The sequence below is a fragment of the Anguilla rostrata genome, chromosome 18 (genome assembly GCF_018555375.3).
Source record: "Anguilla rostrata isolate EN2019 chromosome 18, ASM1855537v3, whole genome shotgun sequence".
Classification (NCBI taxonomy): Eukaryota; Metazoa; Chordata; class Actinopteri; order Anguilliformes; family Anguillidae; genus Anguilla; species Anguilla rostrata.
In genome coordinates, this window is record NC_057950.1 from 10,388,188 (window position 1) to 10,402,968 (window position 14,781).

A 14,781-nucleotide genomic window follows, 5' to 3' on the forward strand; every position below is an offset into this window, starting at 1 on the left:
TAACCATAAAAATATAATGCAAACTACAGTATGTCATACTATAACCTGAATTAGTACAGCAGGTAGAAGCGCTAGAGTGTGGGGTGGGGCGAGGACCTTAGATACAGTCGGCGTCAGAAGATAGCTGAAGATTCTGCTGTCCTGACCACTGTGGACAGTTTGCCCCACCACTGAGTGGTCAGTACAAACAGGCATTGTGATTGACAGAAGAGACTACGCAATGTACAATATATAAACAATGCAGTGCAAAAATGTCCCAAAATCACTGAACAAGTCTTACCCTCTCCAGGTTAACAGGCTTGTTTGTTTATTGACATTTCTGAGTTGCCTGTTTGACCAACCCATCCATCCCCAAAAACCGAAAATACACACGAAGCCCTAAGATCTTGTTAAACTAGGAAATATAATTTATTGCATAAAAATTATTTTTAGTTACAAGTAAGAAGGCTAAACATTTATTTACAATTGGTAGTTTACAGAATTAAAGGAACAATTTTCTTTCTGAAACATTTTTTAAATTTTTATTTATAAAAGGAGGCATTGACTTGTATATCTAAACAAAAACCTTTCAGCCCATGGTCCAGAGCCATCTGCAATCATGTTCATCTCTCAGGCAACTCCAGCAGGGGGGGCAAGTGAGCTAGCCTGCAGAGACAGGACAGCTTTTGCCATGAATCAACAAATACCGGTCATGTTGATCTCTGCTGTTCACCGAATGCAGTAATTAACAAAAAGTCTCATTTGCAGAAGAGAGTACATGGTAGGCCACACAGCCTTTGGTGTGTTCAGAATGTGGGGCATCTTCTCTGCGGGAGGGAAACTCCATCACGTCCTCCACGTCGACATCATCATCGTCATCGTTGCTATCATCATTTCCCCATTTCAGGATTTAGATCCTCACTGTTTACCATAACCAGGTGCACGGTTTCACACCTCAAACGCAGTCCTAGTTGCGATTGGTCATCTTTGCGTGACATCTCTGTAAACTGGTGCAGCTCTCACTGTCCCCATGGGCTTAAGGTGCCTCTCCTCCGGAGCCCTGCAGGACCTGCTGGCCATCCAAATTTGCCTGACAAACAAAATACACTCTCTTCCTCTTGATGCCGTTGGATGGAAGCTGTCAAAACTAGGCCTTGTCGCTTGTTGCTCCTGGGGTGATACAACATGGCAAAAAGTAGGGCCAGCCCCATAGCAGTGCAACAAAACCCTGTCAACCTTCTGCTCTGTACTGTAAAAATATACACATTTTCCACTCAGTAAAGGGAACAAATTAAGTCCTAAAATTAGCTTTTTTCGTACTTGCATAGAACTTAAAGAATAATGATAAAAACAAAAACATGAGGCAAACACACAGCCAAACAAGCACACACACTTGCACATCCACACTAAAACAGTAATTTGTTCACTGAGAGAACTGGAAGGATACTTCTTGCATTTTGTTTTGGTATTTCTGTTTCCAAGATCTGAACACTTTGTTGTTTTTAATAATAACAGTAACATCCATATAGGAACTATATTTGATAAACATAATGATGACCGTATGCAATCATAGCAGTAACAATGCTGTTGATAATATTAATAAATTGACAATAATAAAAAATATATATTATTTCTATTAGTGGCCCCTGACTATAGCAGCTAGTCAATAATCAAAAATCAAGATTAGAGAGGAAGAGAAAGAGTAACAGAGGGATGGCATTCATCAATGACCTTACCAAAGGTTTGGAATGAAAAGCTCTCAAAGACTGGTAACCAACTAGAATCAAAACCAAATTATGCAGCAGTCACTGCAGCCAATTACAATCAAAGGCAGATTACACTGCAGCCATTTCAGACAATCCCAATTAAAGGCAGATTACACTATGGTTACTGTAGCCAATCACATGCAAGGCCTTATTATTCAGCTCTTGAAAGTAGAATTAATGTCGAATTAAAATTAATTGCCCAATTTTAATTATCTTTTACAAAAAAAGGACAAAAAGAACGACAAAAGAACAGCAGAAATGGGTGTATTTAAAATAATGGACTTTTAAATAAATTTAAAAAAACATTTGACATTTGCACTGCTTTTGCTTACAATTGAAGGATGGACCTGAGTTTGATGTAGTTTCAGTGAGTCTGTCTCCATTTGCCCCCCCCCGCCCCCGCCCCCAAACACACCATGTCTCATTTTCAACTGAATAATCTATTATTCCCCCAATCTCCCTTTTTTATATTTCTGACTCTTTAATGTAGCTTCAGAAATTTCTCACAAGAGCTCAGTGCTTAATGCAACATGAACTCTGAATTGAAAAGAGGCTCTACTAATAATCATAACAGCAACAATAATGCTAACTGTAACAGTGGGGGGGAGGAAACATACACACAAAAACAATCCAAAAATATGGATAATAACTTAAAAATCGCGTTCCCTATAGGAAACTGATAATGGTTTACCAAAAGCTCTTCTGTAGCATTAGTCTGCCGTCAGAGAAAAGATATTTCAAAAAGCAGAGAGATGTAAGGGGCTGTTATGAGGAAGAGACTTCCTGTGGTGTCAGGCTGTGCTGCTCGTTTGAGGTATTTGAAGGCGTGGTCACCCCCAGACTCCAGTCTCCTGCTAGAACACATGTAAACCTTGTATTGGTCATCAAGACGTGCGTCAGCGCACGGCCAGTGAAATGTGGAAACGCAACTGGTCCTTACGCATAGGCCAATATGTTAGTCAATAATGGCGATACACAGCTGGATGAGTCAGTCTGAGGTTATTTGTGTCTTTGTCCATGTCAGCACATCATTCGCCTGAGGGGTTTAAGATGTGTGTGGGGGGGCGGGAATTCCTCACTGTTGATTGGTCAAATTGTGAATTTATCACATCAAACTATCTGTCGCTAGGAAACAAAGATCTGCCATGAAAGAACGGGAGGGCAAAAGAAAGGGAGAATGGGGGAGAGAGACAGAAGCACTTTTGTTTCATTTAATTTGAGTGGCTATGTGATGTCAGAAGGGCTGAAAGCGTCAAATTGATTTTAATGAAATACAAAAAAAAATCTTTTTGTGTCACAAATGTGACATTGTGATGTTTCACAGAACTGAAAGGCGGAATCCTGAAAAGCAAACCCCCTGTGTCATCTCATCAGAAGAAGTATCGCGGTGGGAATCTGCTATGGGGCCAAATTCAGGCCGAAGGGCCAGCCTGGGGAGCGGGTATCAGTCTCTGCCTGTACGGAATGGGTCTGAGCGGGCAGGAGCAGACCATCACGGGGCCTCTGTGGAGGTTGTGGACTGGGGTAAAGCAGGTGTGCTATAGGACTGCATGGGGCATGTAGATATGTGTGTGTGTGTGTGTGGCAAAGGTATTCATGTCCACAGGTGTGTAATGGGTAGGTATTTTTGCATTGTTGGTCATCTCTTTGTTTGGACCAATCAGCAATCCCCATCAGTCGTCATGACAACAAGTACTTCGCTCTTGCCCATCTCTTCAAGTGCGGTCGCCAAGGAGACCAGGTCTGCATCACCTTGGTGACAGGCTTCCCACAGGTCGAGAAGCACACCTGTGGGGCTGGGTTTTGTTGCAAAGTAATTTAAGTACCTGAGAGACAGAGAGCGAGAGAGAGGGAGAGGGAGAGAGAGAAGAAAGCCATGCTTTTAGCAATCCATAACAAATTTGTTTTCACAATATAATTAATATAATTTGGGCAAACAGAATTTAAAATTAGACCCTTAAGCACACACACACAAACCTATACACACACACACACACACAGAATGTAACCGACACACTCTGACACTGTCAATGCCCACCTGTCGAAGCCCAGGCTTTGTGCCAGCAGTCTCCAGTCGCACCCGCGGGCGCTGGGGGCATCCAGACTGGCGCAGATCTTCATGCGGATGGAGCCGGGCAGCCGAAAGGCGTAGGGCCCCACCTGGGAGGAGGGGACGCAGGGGCCCCCAGACGGGAGCGGGGAGTGGGGGGGCAGAGTCTGGGGCGACAGGGGGAGGAGGAGAGGAATGCTCAGCGTTACTACGGGGCCCAGAGTCCAGCGGGTCTGTGGTGTCTGTGGTGTCTGTGGTGCCGGCGAGCCGCAGCGTGTGCGGTACCTCCTGGATGTCGGTGTGCAGCTGGAATATCTGGCCCTCCCCCTCCACCTGGCGCACGCAGATCTTGCAGGTGAGCTGCGACACGGCCATGCCGCTGCGCTCCAGGCTGAAGGTGCAGTGCAGGGGCCGCTGGCTGCCGCTCCAGATGTGGTAGAACGGGATCTCCTGCAAATAAAACCACCGGTTCACACGGGGATTGTGGGAATGCTAGTACTCCACACCTGCAGAGACCCTGAATGGGAGTAACAGGCTACCTGTAGCTTTGAAGAAACCTTCAAGGTAGATAAGATTTCAGTCAAATTAACTACAGACTGGATAGACTTCCAAAGGAGACTATTTTGAGGAAAGTTGTATCTAAGATTATTTTTTAAGTATAACTAATCTTTGTTTGTTATTGTGAGTAGGAATTGAATAAAAATGTTTGTATGTTAGTCTGCTATTCAATAAATGTGCTTAAATTAACTGAATTCTTCTCTACCTAAAGTTAAAAAAATGCACGTGGCCTAATACTTCTGCCCTGCACTGTACAAAGAACGGCTGGTTTACTTGTTCCCAACGAGGGAACCTGAGTGTTCTTAGTTGATTGGTGGTGCCTCTGACCTGGTACTTGGCAAGAAGTTTGCTCCTCCAATGGGAATGGGGGATGTCATGGATTGACAGGCGCAGGTTGTGATAACTGTCCTTGAAGAGGAGGAGCTTAGGATCCTCCAACAGAACACCACCCAGGCTACGCTCCAGCTCCAAGACCTCCTGCAGAGAGAACAATGGGAGCGAGAGAGAGAGAGAGAGAGAAATGAGGAAAGAGATTGTCAGTCTGTGAAACTACTCAGGAAAGAAATGCTTAGTGATCCTTTATTTACTCGAAAGGCACTAAACCAGAGAACATTACAGAGCTTAGACAAATAAAACTGAAAAACAGCATGAGCGATGACACAGGCACATAATTCCACAGGAACAGAATTCCACAGGCACGGAATTCCACAGGAACAGAATTCCACAGGTAAAGAATTCCAAGCAACATATACATGTGTAGACTTACAGGAAAATACAGCTAAATTTCAACCATGAAAACACATCCCTTCTTAGTGTACAAATGGTGGGGTGCAGGAGCCTATCCCAGTGTGCATTGGGCGAGAGGCAGGAATAAACCCAGGGCTGGTCACCAATCTATCACAGGGCACACACACCATTCACACCTATGGGCACTTTAGAGTCTCTGATTAGCCTACCTGCATGTCTTTGGACTGTGGGAGGAAACCCACACGGACACGGGGAGAACATGCAAACTCCACACAGCCCCTTCTTGCTGAGAGGCAACAGTGCTACCCACAGTGCTGCCCCAGCTCATAAAGGTTTTTCATTTTAATTTTAAAATACTACATAAATAAAAATCTTACCCTAGCATTGTAGGGCATACACAGCACTTATATTACACTGCACCAAATTACACAGTAGCTAAAAACAATCTAGTTCTCACATATTTTAAATGTGATGTTTACCGTAACACCCTCTATATGTATAATTGCCTTTTAATTGTACCCTGTTCTCCGATCCCCGCCTTTACACATTTTATTTAGAAAGTGCTTCGAACGCCCTGTATAAATCAAGCGAGTCATTACGAGTGTACAGACGGGCGAGGGAGGGAGGGGGGGAGGGGCGGGGGGCGGACCTTGAGGGCGTAGGGCGTGTCCTGGGTGCAGTACACGCGCAGGCTGTAGTCCAGGGACAGGCAGGGGGCGCGCGGGGCGAACAGGGCCAGCTGCAGCCGCTTGCAGGCGGGCTGGGGCGGGGCCGACTGCCCCACCAGGCTGTAGGTGCCCAGCTGCTCCATCAGGACGTGGCAGCTCTGCTCCTCCAGCTGCAGGAAGCAGGGCGATGACAGGCTCTCCTCCCCCACCGTCAGCACCTCCTGCAGGCGGGGCACGGCATCGCACATCAGCCGCTCGTATTGAATTCAGCGCTGTATGTTTTAGTGCTTTATCGAAGAAGATAACAGATAATTGCATTTCTTCTGTTTCTTCTCTTTGTACAAATATGATTTTATGCACCATTTTTTAATAGTCTCTCAGTTGATTATTTCTATGGATATGTCTGATCTCTGGGAGTGTACACAGACAGCAACCTGCTCAGTGAAAGCCTTGCTGCCTGGATAATGCTATGGCTCTGACCGCAGTCCCATCTCTCTCTACTCTCGCCCGATCCCTCCCCCACCTGTGTGCGCTCGCTCCCTCTCACTCTCTCGCCCTGTCTGTCTGTCTGTTCTTCTCTGTCTCTCTCTCTCTCGCTCCCTCTCACTCTCTCTCCCTGTCTGTCTGTCTGTTTTTTTCTGTCTCTCTCTTCTCTCCTCTCACTCTCGCCGTCTCTGCTGTCTTCTCTGCTCTCTCTCCTGTCTCATCCTCCCTGTCTGTCGTCTGTTCTGTCTCTCTCCGCTCCCTCTCACCTGCTCTCCCTCCACTCTCGCCCTGTCTGTCTGTCTGTTTTTCTCTGTCTGCTCCACTTCTCGCCCTGTCGTCTGTCTTTCTCTGCCTCTCTCCGTCTCTACTCTCTCGCCTGTCGTCTGTCGTTTCTCCTCTCTCGCCCTCCTCTCTCGCCTGTCTCTGTCTGTTTCTGACTCTCTCTCTCTCACTCTCCATCTGTCTATCCCTCCCTGTCTGTCTGTCTCTCTCTCGCTCTCTCTCTCACCTCCCAGCCTCCCTGGTGTGTCTGTGTCTTGAGGGTGAGGGTCCAGTCGGGCGTGTCCAGCTGGGCGCAGTGGGGGAGGGTCAGCACGACCGGGCGGCTCAGGAGCATCCCCGAGGGCCCGCAGCACACCACCGGGCTCAACACCGTCTGACCGCCCTCCGACGGCAACCTGAACGTCAAAAAAAACAAAACAATGAACATAAAAACTCAAATTACAAGAATCTTAGCAAAGGCCTCAGCCAGCGTTCGGACCAGCTGCGCTTCCGGCAGACAAACCTGCCGTGTTTCTGCTCTAAGAAAGAGGTTAGTGAGGGAGGGGGCGGGGCTACGCCTGTCACTCACGTGGTTTTCTCCCACTTGTTGATGATGAGGTACATCTCATAGAACTTCCCCTGGGGAATGGCCCCCGGAGGCACCAGCAGGCTCACACCTGGGGGAGGCCAAGGAAGACGGAGATGAGAGAGGTCACAGAAGAACGGGGGCTACCTTTGTGTGCTGCATTGCTGTTTGTGTTACCTGTGTTGGGGTGATGTTGGTGTTACCTGTGTTGGGTAGTGTTTGTGTTGCCTAGGTTGGGGTGGTATTTGTGTTACCTGTGTTGGGGTGTTGGTTGTGAAACCTGTGTTGGGGTGGTGTTGGTGTTACCCTGTGTTGGGTTGGTGTTTGTGTTGCCTGTATTGGGGTGGTGGTTGTGTTACCTGTGTTGGGGTGGTGTGTGTGTTACCTGTGTTGGGGTGGTGTGTGTGTTACCTGTGTTGGGGTGGTGTGTGTGTTACCTGTATTGGAGTGGTGTGTGTGTTACCTGTGTTGGGGTGGTGTGTGTGTTACCTGTATTGGGGTGGTGTGTGTGTTACCTGTGTTGGGGTGGTGTTGGTGTTACCTGTGTTGGGGTGGTGTTGGTGTTACCTGTGTTGGGGTGGTGGTTGTGTTACCTGTGTTGGGGTGGTGTTGGTGTTACCCTGTGTTGGGTTGGTGTTTGTGTTACCTGTGTTGGGGTGGTGTTGGTGTTACCTGTGTTGGGGTGGTGTGTGTGTTACCTGTGTTGGGGATGGTGAGCCTGCCCCCCAGGCAGCCCAGCGTGGCGCTGGCGCAGCTCCCCGGCTCTCTGGGGAGGGTGCGGCTGTGGGGGTCCCGGGGGCCGGAGCCCACCGTCCTCAGGCTGAGGATCTCCCCGTCCGCAGAGCTCCCCCCGGTGGGCAGCTCCAGCGACGACAGCGTGGACGAGTTGTACACTTTTATCTTCAGGCTGGGCAGCGGGTCCAGGAGCGGCGACGTCGTCATGGGGATCTTGTGGGCGTCGGCCGCGCTCTGCTGCAGGGCGTAGAGGGGCCCCCGGAGGGAGCCGGCCGTGGCGGTCAGGTCCGGGGGGGCCGACGCGTGGAGCAGGTGGGGGTTATCTGGGGGGGGGGGAGGACAGAGCTGGTTACAACTGACCTGTGTATACGCTGGCATTACCCACCAGGGGGAGCTGTCATGCCCCGAGAGGAGGGAAGGGGTGGAGAGAACGGCAGGGTAGTCCAGGGTGGGACGGGGGGGTGGGACAGCATAGAGAGAGGGATGGATAGAGTGATAGACAAGAGGGAAAGGGAGAGTGAGGAACGGAAAAAGATAAAAAGGGGATAAAATGGGGGTTCCGTTGGCTCACCCTGTCGAGGCGGTTTGTAGTTGCCGGGGTGGAAGGCCGCGGTCAGCGCTGAGGAGGAGTCTGTGATGTCGCCGTGGAGATGCCGGCAGCTGCGGCGGTAGGCCAGCACCGCCACGCACAGCACCAGCACCACGCATAGCAACAGCGCCCCCACCAGGCCCGCGTACACCGCGACACCAGCCCCAGGGTCCAGAGCTGGGGGCAGAGGAGGGCAGAGGGTGAGAAACTAACTAGATCCAACAACCGAACGGGCTGCCAACTCATGCTTGGACAGGACATAGACACAGGTGAGTTAGAACCAACAACACTATGGATGAGTAGGACACAAGTCATCGCTCCATTTTTTCTTATTACTATTTCTCCAACAGCTGGATCAGAATGTCAGACGCTGTTTTCATCAAAGACAGTACTAGGATAACACAGTATGGACCTAGCGGTGGTCTGTGATTTTAAACTGCAAAAATAAATTTCAGCCGCTCAATCGCTTAAATCCTTTTATAAAGCGAGACACAACCGCAGACAGATGCCGCCAAACATAAATCTGCTGGCTTAATTTCCCAGCATGCAACAGCAAGCTCCCATGGATGTCACATCGATCTGTGTGCAGTACCAACCCTTCATCTGTGGACTGCAGTACTGACCCGCTAACGTCAGAGCAAAGGCCCACGCTCTCATCATCTTCAGCGAGTTTGAAAACGGTCCACAGCCCGATGGAACAGATCCCTAATTCTCTTCAGAATTAATATTTATCAATTACCATTCTATTTATAATTATCCTGAAATGACGCCTCATGATTCATCGTCAATGGTTGTTAATTTATTCTGGTAGATATTCGTAATGATTTCTGATTAGTGTGTTAAAAACCAAATTATTTGTCTCATGTTTATTAACGATAATTTAGGAGCGTGTGATTACTGAAGACACTGGAGGAGGCCGGAAGGAGAAGAGGAATGAAGGACATTTTAGGGGTTACGACAGGGTCAATGCTCCAATCCTTGTACAGTCAGCAATGAATATGAGTGAGAACACACACACGCACACAGACATGGACCACTAGAGACGATAATATCTCAAACAAGACCGGACAGGAGGGCAAGGTGTGTCCTTAAATGTGATCGAGAATTCAGACACTGTACACACACACACTCCCGCGCACACACACACGAGGGGTTGACTCGAAACACAGAACATAAAGAAAGGCTGTGAAGAGGTGGACTTACGATGACTTGCATGTTCAATAGAAACCTTTTTATCTGTTAGAAATGAAAAGCAAAAGAAAACAGAAAGGAAAAGAATGTAAAATGTATGGATCAATCATGCAAATGGAAAGTAGAATTATTAAAACGATAGTTAATGTAAGATTTAACAAATTAACAAATAATATTAATAAGTAACAAAATAACCACTCAATCAAAAAACTGCACTAAAACAAATGAAATAATCAGAAAAGTAAAACACACTGTAAATAAACTGTAAAGAACCACTTTCCCGGGAAACTGCTGTGCTTTCTCTGAGTGTAATTACATATACCGTGTGTGTGTGTGTGTACATACACCGACAGTCAGTAAGTCTGTGTGTGTGTGTGGGTGCGTGCGTATGTGTGCTTGTGTGCATGCGTGTGTGTGTGTATTTGCATGCGTGTGCTTGGCGGCATGTTGTGCGGGTGAGTGTATTGTGTTGCGTGCAGTGGTGTGTGAGTGTGGTTTGAGTGTGTATGTTGTGTGTGCATGGTGGGTGTATGTGTAGTAGTGTGTTGTGTGTGTGGCGTGTTTGATGCGTGTGTGAGTGTGGCGTGGTAGTGTGTGTGTGTGTGCCGTGTATGTGATGTGTGTGTGCATGTGTGTGAGTGTGAGTGTGTATGTGTAGTTGTGAGTGGTGCGATGGGAGTGTTTTGATCGTGTGTGGAGTGTGGTGCGTGAGTGGTGGAGTGTGTTTGCATGCGTGTGTGTCGTTATGTGTGTGTGAGTGTGTGTGTGTGTGTGCACGTGTGCATGTGTGTGAGTGTGTGTGTGCGCGTGTACATGTGTGTGTGAGTGTGTGAGTGTGTGTGAGTGTGTGTGAGTGTGTGTGTGTGCGTGCGTGTGAGTGTGTGTGCGTGAGTGTGTGCGTGTGTATGTGTGTGTGAGTGTGTGTGTGTGTGTGTGAGTGTACGTGTGTGTACGTGTGTGTGAGAGTGTGTGTGTGTGTGTGCGCGTGTACATGTGTGTGCGTGTGTTTATCTGAGGTGGATACGCTGTCAGATACACTCAGGTCAGCTCGCTTCACTCCGCTCGCGATGTGTCAGTGTGAATATGACTCACTCTCATATGTTTCTCTCTGTTTGCCTCCTCTCTCTGAACCTCGGCTCCACTTCCTGCCCTCGCTCACCCCAGCTAGCGCTGAGCCTCGCTACCTGCCGAAAAGCTCTCCTTTCGCATTCCCGGGGGAATGACTGCACCTCCATCACTTAATACCACACCTTCCTTTCTCAGCCAGGCTAATCAACACCCTCCTCGCCCAGCTCAGCTCCCTGCTGTTTTCCCTGTCAGAGAGAGGTGTGCGCTAGCTCATTACCGCCATGCTCACCCTTCCTTCTTCGCTAGCCAGTCACTTTTATTTTATTAACCTTTATTCAACCGGGAGGATTCGCTGAGATTAACAATCTTTTTGGCTGAGACAGGCAGCAGCGTAAGTCGATACACAAAAGTTGCAGGCATAAAACTTACAACTAAATACAGAGGATCAAGTAAAATCAGGATGATAATACAAAACTACAGGAATAGGCTAGCTGAAGCATAGACAGGTCAATAAGGATGCCTCAAAATCCTTCATCAACCACCTAAAACACTGTGGGACAAGCTCTTCAGGTCTCAGATCATTTTGTGGGGTATTCCACGAAAACGGAGCAGAATGCATCAATGCCCTTTTACCTATTTCAGTACGGACATCGGGGACAGACAAGCAGGAAATCCTGAGAATTAAGGGAACATCCAACACTTTTCTGAACAATATAAATACATAAATGTGAAGGGAGTAGACCTAAAATAGCTTTATGAATAAACTTTCTCATTTTTATGATCACATAATGCTCCACTCCATTTATTTATATGTGTGCCTGGCCCCTGGTAGTCATGTGACTCACTGTATGCGCCAAAGCCCAACCCCTCTGCGTGATCATGTGACTCACTCCGTGCATCCATGTAGTCATGTGACACACAGCATGCGCTCAGCCTCTCAGTGTGGTAATATAATTCCCTGTGTGTGTGTGTCAATGTGGTCATGTGACTCACTGTATGTCCTCATGTGGTGGTGTGACTCACTATATGTGCTCATGTAGTCATGTGACTCACTGTGTGCACCCAGCCCCTCGGTGTGGTCATGTGACTCACTGCGTGTGCACAGCCCCTCTGTGTGGTCATGTGACTCACTGTGTGCATCCAGCCCCTCAGTGTGGTCATGTGACTCACTGCGTGTGCACAGCCCCTCAGTGTGGTCATGTGACTCACTGTGTGCACCAGCCCTCAGTGGTCATGTGACTCACTGCGTGTGCACAGCCCCTCTGTGTGGTCATGTGACTCACTGTGTGCATCCAGCCCCTCAGTGTGGTCATGTGACTCACTGCGCGTGCACAGCCCCTCAGTGTGGTCATGTGACTCACTGCGCGTGCACAGCCCCTCGGTGTGGTCATGTGACTCACTGCGTGTGCACAGCCCCTCTGTGTGGTCATGTGACTCACTGCGTGTGCACAGTCCCTCTGTGCAGTTCTTGCTCTCCATCATGCTCCCGCTGCAGTGCCGGCCCCCGTTTCGGGGAGGGGGCGCCTGGCACTCCCGGCTGCGCCAGTGCGTGCACTCCGTCCCGCAGGCTGACCACTTGGACCACTCCGTCCAGCCGCCGTCCACTGCGAAGGGTCAGAGGTCACAGTCAGTGACTGCTACACGCAGGTCCTCATTCACTCACAGTTCTGTGAGTGGGCCAATCACTGTACAGGTGTGTTCAGGGCAGGTGTGAGTGGACCAATCACTGTACAGGTGTGTTCAGGGCAGGTGTGAGTGGACTAATCACTGTACAGGTGTGTTCAGGGCAGGTGTGAGTGGACTAATCACTGTACAGGTGTGTTCAGGGCAGGTGTGAGTGGACTAATCACTGTACAGGTGTGTTCAGGGCAGGTGTGAGTGGACTAATCACTGGACAGGTGTGTTCAGGGCAGGTGTGAGTGGACTAATCACTGTACAGGTGTGTTCAGGGCAGGTGTGAGTGGACTGATCACTGTACAGGTGTGTTCAGGGCAGGTGTGAGTGGACTGATCACATATGCACGGTTCAGGTGTTCTCACCCGGGCACAGGGTGGTGCAGGTAATCCTCTGGAAAGGTGCACCCTCGCAGAAAGCCCCTCCATTGAGTGGTGCGGGATTGGTGCAGGTCCGTGTCCGTCGCTGCCAGCCACGCCCACACCGCACATTACACTCAGACCACTCTGTCCAAGATGACCAACCACCACTCACTAAGGGGGGGGGGGTGGGTCAGGCAGACAGACAGACAGACAGAAACACAAACAGCACAGTGTTAAAACAGAAGCAGGGAAACTCTCATAACCAGTTACTGCGAAATTCGGCACAAAAATGAGTGTGACTATTTCGCAAGGGTGAGGGCTGAGGACAGAAAGTGCCTTTCTGTAGTTCTTATGCTCACGGATGACCGACAAAAAGACTACAACAACTGGAGGATGTTTCGCAGCACTGAAGTAAATCCTAATGAAGCCAGAAGCCTGCAGTTTTCACATCGGCCACTTCCTTGCCTGGCTCTCTGAGCGCTCACCGTAGACTATGAGCGTGGCCGTGCTGCTCCGCCTCTTGGCCACCACGTTGCGGGCCACGCAGGTGTAATTGGCCGTGTCGGACAGGCGGGCCTGCTTGATGATCAGGTTGTGGTCGATGGTCACCAGGAAGTTGGAGTCCTGGCTGGAGTCGATGACGTCCTCGTTCTTCAACCAGTCCACCTGAGGAGCGGGAGGAAACGGGGATAGTGAGACAGACAGACAGACAGATACAGACAGGCAAACACAGGAGGACTGATGTAAAGTAATGCCAGAGGGATGGACTGAGAACGAAACAAACGCCAGAGAAGAAGAAAAAGTGCCCGACTCACGAAAAGGACAGAAAGACTGGATGTGCATACAGACAGACAGACAGACAGACAGATAGACAGACAGACACAGGAGCACGTATCCCCCCGCGTGGCGAGGATGGCGCTGAAGATGAGGAGGAGCTCTGCTGATGATGAAGGTACCTCGGCAGGGGGAATGCCCTCCGGGGGGCGACACTGGAACAGCACCTCCTGGTCCAGACGCACCTCCCTGCCCAGAGGCTCTTGCTCAAAGTTCTTGCGCAGGTCTGCAGGGGGCGACAGAGGGAAGTCAGTGCTTAGTCTGACTCAACACACACTCTCACATGAACCACGTGTCCGTAACACAACATAACACACAATTTCCCCGATTGTTCATGATCAATATCATTGTTCGCAATATTCTGTTAGATTATTATCCATTCATTGGTATTGTGTTATTATTTTAACTTATTAAATAAGCGATTAGCTTCAGCAGTGTGTTACAGTGTTTAGTCATGCCCAAGCATCTCAATCTAAAGAGGGAATGAAAACACAAACAGACACACACAGACAGACACCAGACCGACAGACACACACACACTCACTCACACACAGACAGACAACCACAAAACGACACTACACACACACAGCAGACGACGACACACACACACACAACAGACACAACACGCACACACACACAACACACACACACACACACACACACACAGACAGACAGACACTGACACACACACACACACACCACACACAACACACACAACACGGCAAACACACCACACACACACACACACACACACACACACACACACACACACGCACACACACACACACACGCACACACACACTCACAGGCGATGCGGACATACGCCCGGCGGCTCTTGGTGGTGCCGGCCGAGCTCCAGGCGACACACTGGCACCAGTAATCCTCCAGGCCAAAGAGCTCCTCCACCTGTGTCCTGGAGACGGAGATATCCACCTCCCGCACCACCAGCCCTGAGGGGGAGAGAGAGAGAGAGAGAAATACAGAACAGGAGAGGGAAATAAAGAAACAATGAGGCCAAACATAAAGAAGTACAGTTGTGTTTTTACACTCATGCTGTGTGTGTGTTTGTGTATGAGTATGCGTGTGTGTATGTGAGTGTGTAGCACGTTTGTGTATGAGTATGTGTGTGTGTGCGAGTGAGTGTGTATATGTGTATATGTATGTGTAAGCGAGCATGAGTGTGTCTGTGTATGTGTGTGTGTGTGTGTGGGAGTGAGTGTGTATATG

General features: G+C 49.0%; 1 protein-coding gene across 2 annotated transcripts in view; it reads right to left on the bottom strand.

Moving 5' to 3' along the window:
• Positions 1-386: 386 nt before the first annotated feature.
• The window catches only part of unc5b (unc-5 netrin receptor B), a 48,892-nt gene continuing 34,497 nt past the window's right edge, over positions 387-14,781 (bottom strand). For both annotated transcript variants that reach the window (XM_064317462.1, XM_064317463.1), the window contains exons 4-18: positions 14,361-14,504; positions 13,677-13,780; positions 13,206-13,386; positions 12,724-12,891; positions 12,124-12,288; positions 9,629-9,661; positions 8,408-8,602; positions 7,800-8,159; positions 7,105-7,192; positions 6,763-6,931; positions 5,750-5,989; positions 4,681-4,830; positions 4,081-4,245; positions 3,784-3,962; positions 387-3,571 (exon numbers count right to left, since the gene is read on the bottom strand). In XM_064317462.1, the coding sequence (XP_064173532.1) occupies positions 3,406-3,571; positions 3,784-3,962; positions 4,081-4,245; positions 4,681-4,830; positions 5,750-5,989; positions 6,763-6,931; positions 7,105-7,192; positions 7,800-8,159; positions 8,408-8,602; positions 9,629-9,661; positions 12,124-12,288; positions 12,724-12,891; positions 13,206-13,386; positions 13,677-13,780; positions 14,361-14,504 (2,507 nt within the window). In that variant the 3' untranslated portion in view covers positions 387-3,405. The remainder of the gene's footprint in view (positions 3,572-3,783; positions 3,963-4,080; positions 4,246-4,680; positions 4,831-5,749; positions 5,990-6,762; positions 6,932-7,104; positions 7,193-7,799; positions 8,160-8,407; positions 8,603-9,628; positions 9,662-12,123; positions 12,289-12,723; positions 12,892-13,205; positions 13,387-13,676; positions 13,781-14,360; positions 14,505-14,781) is intronic.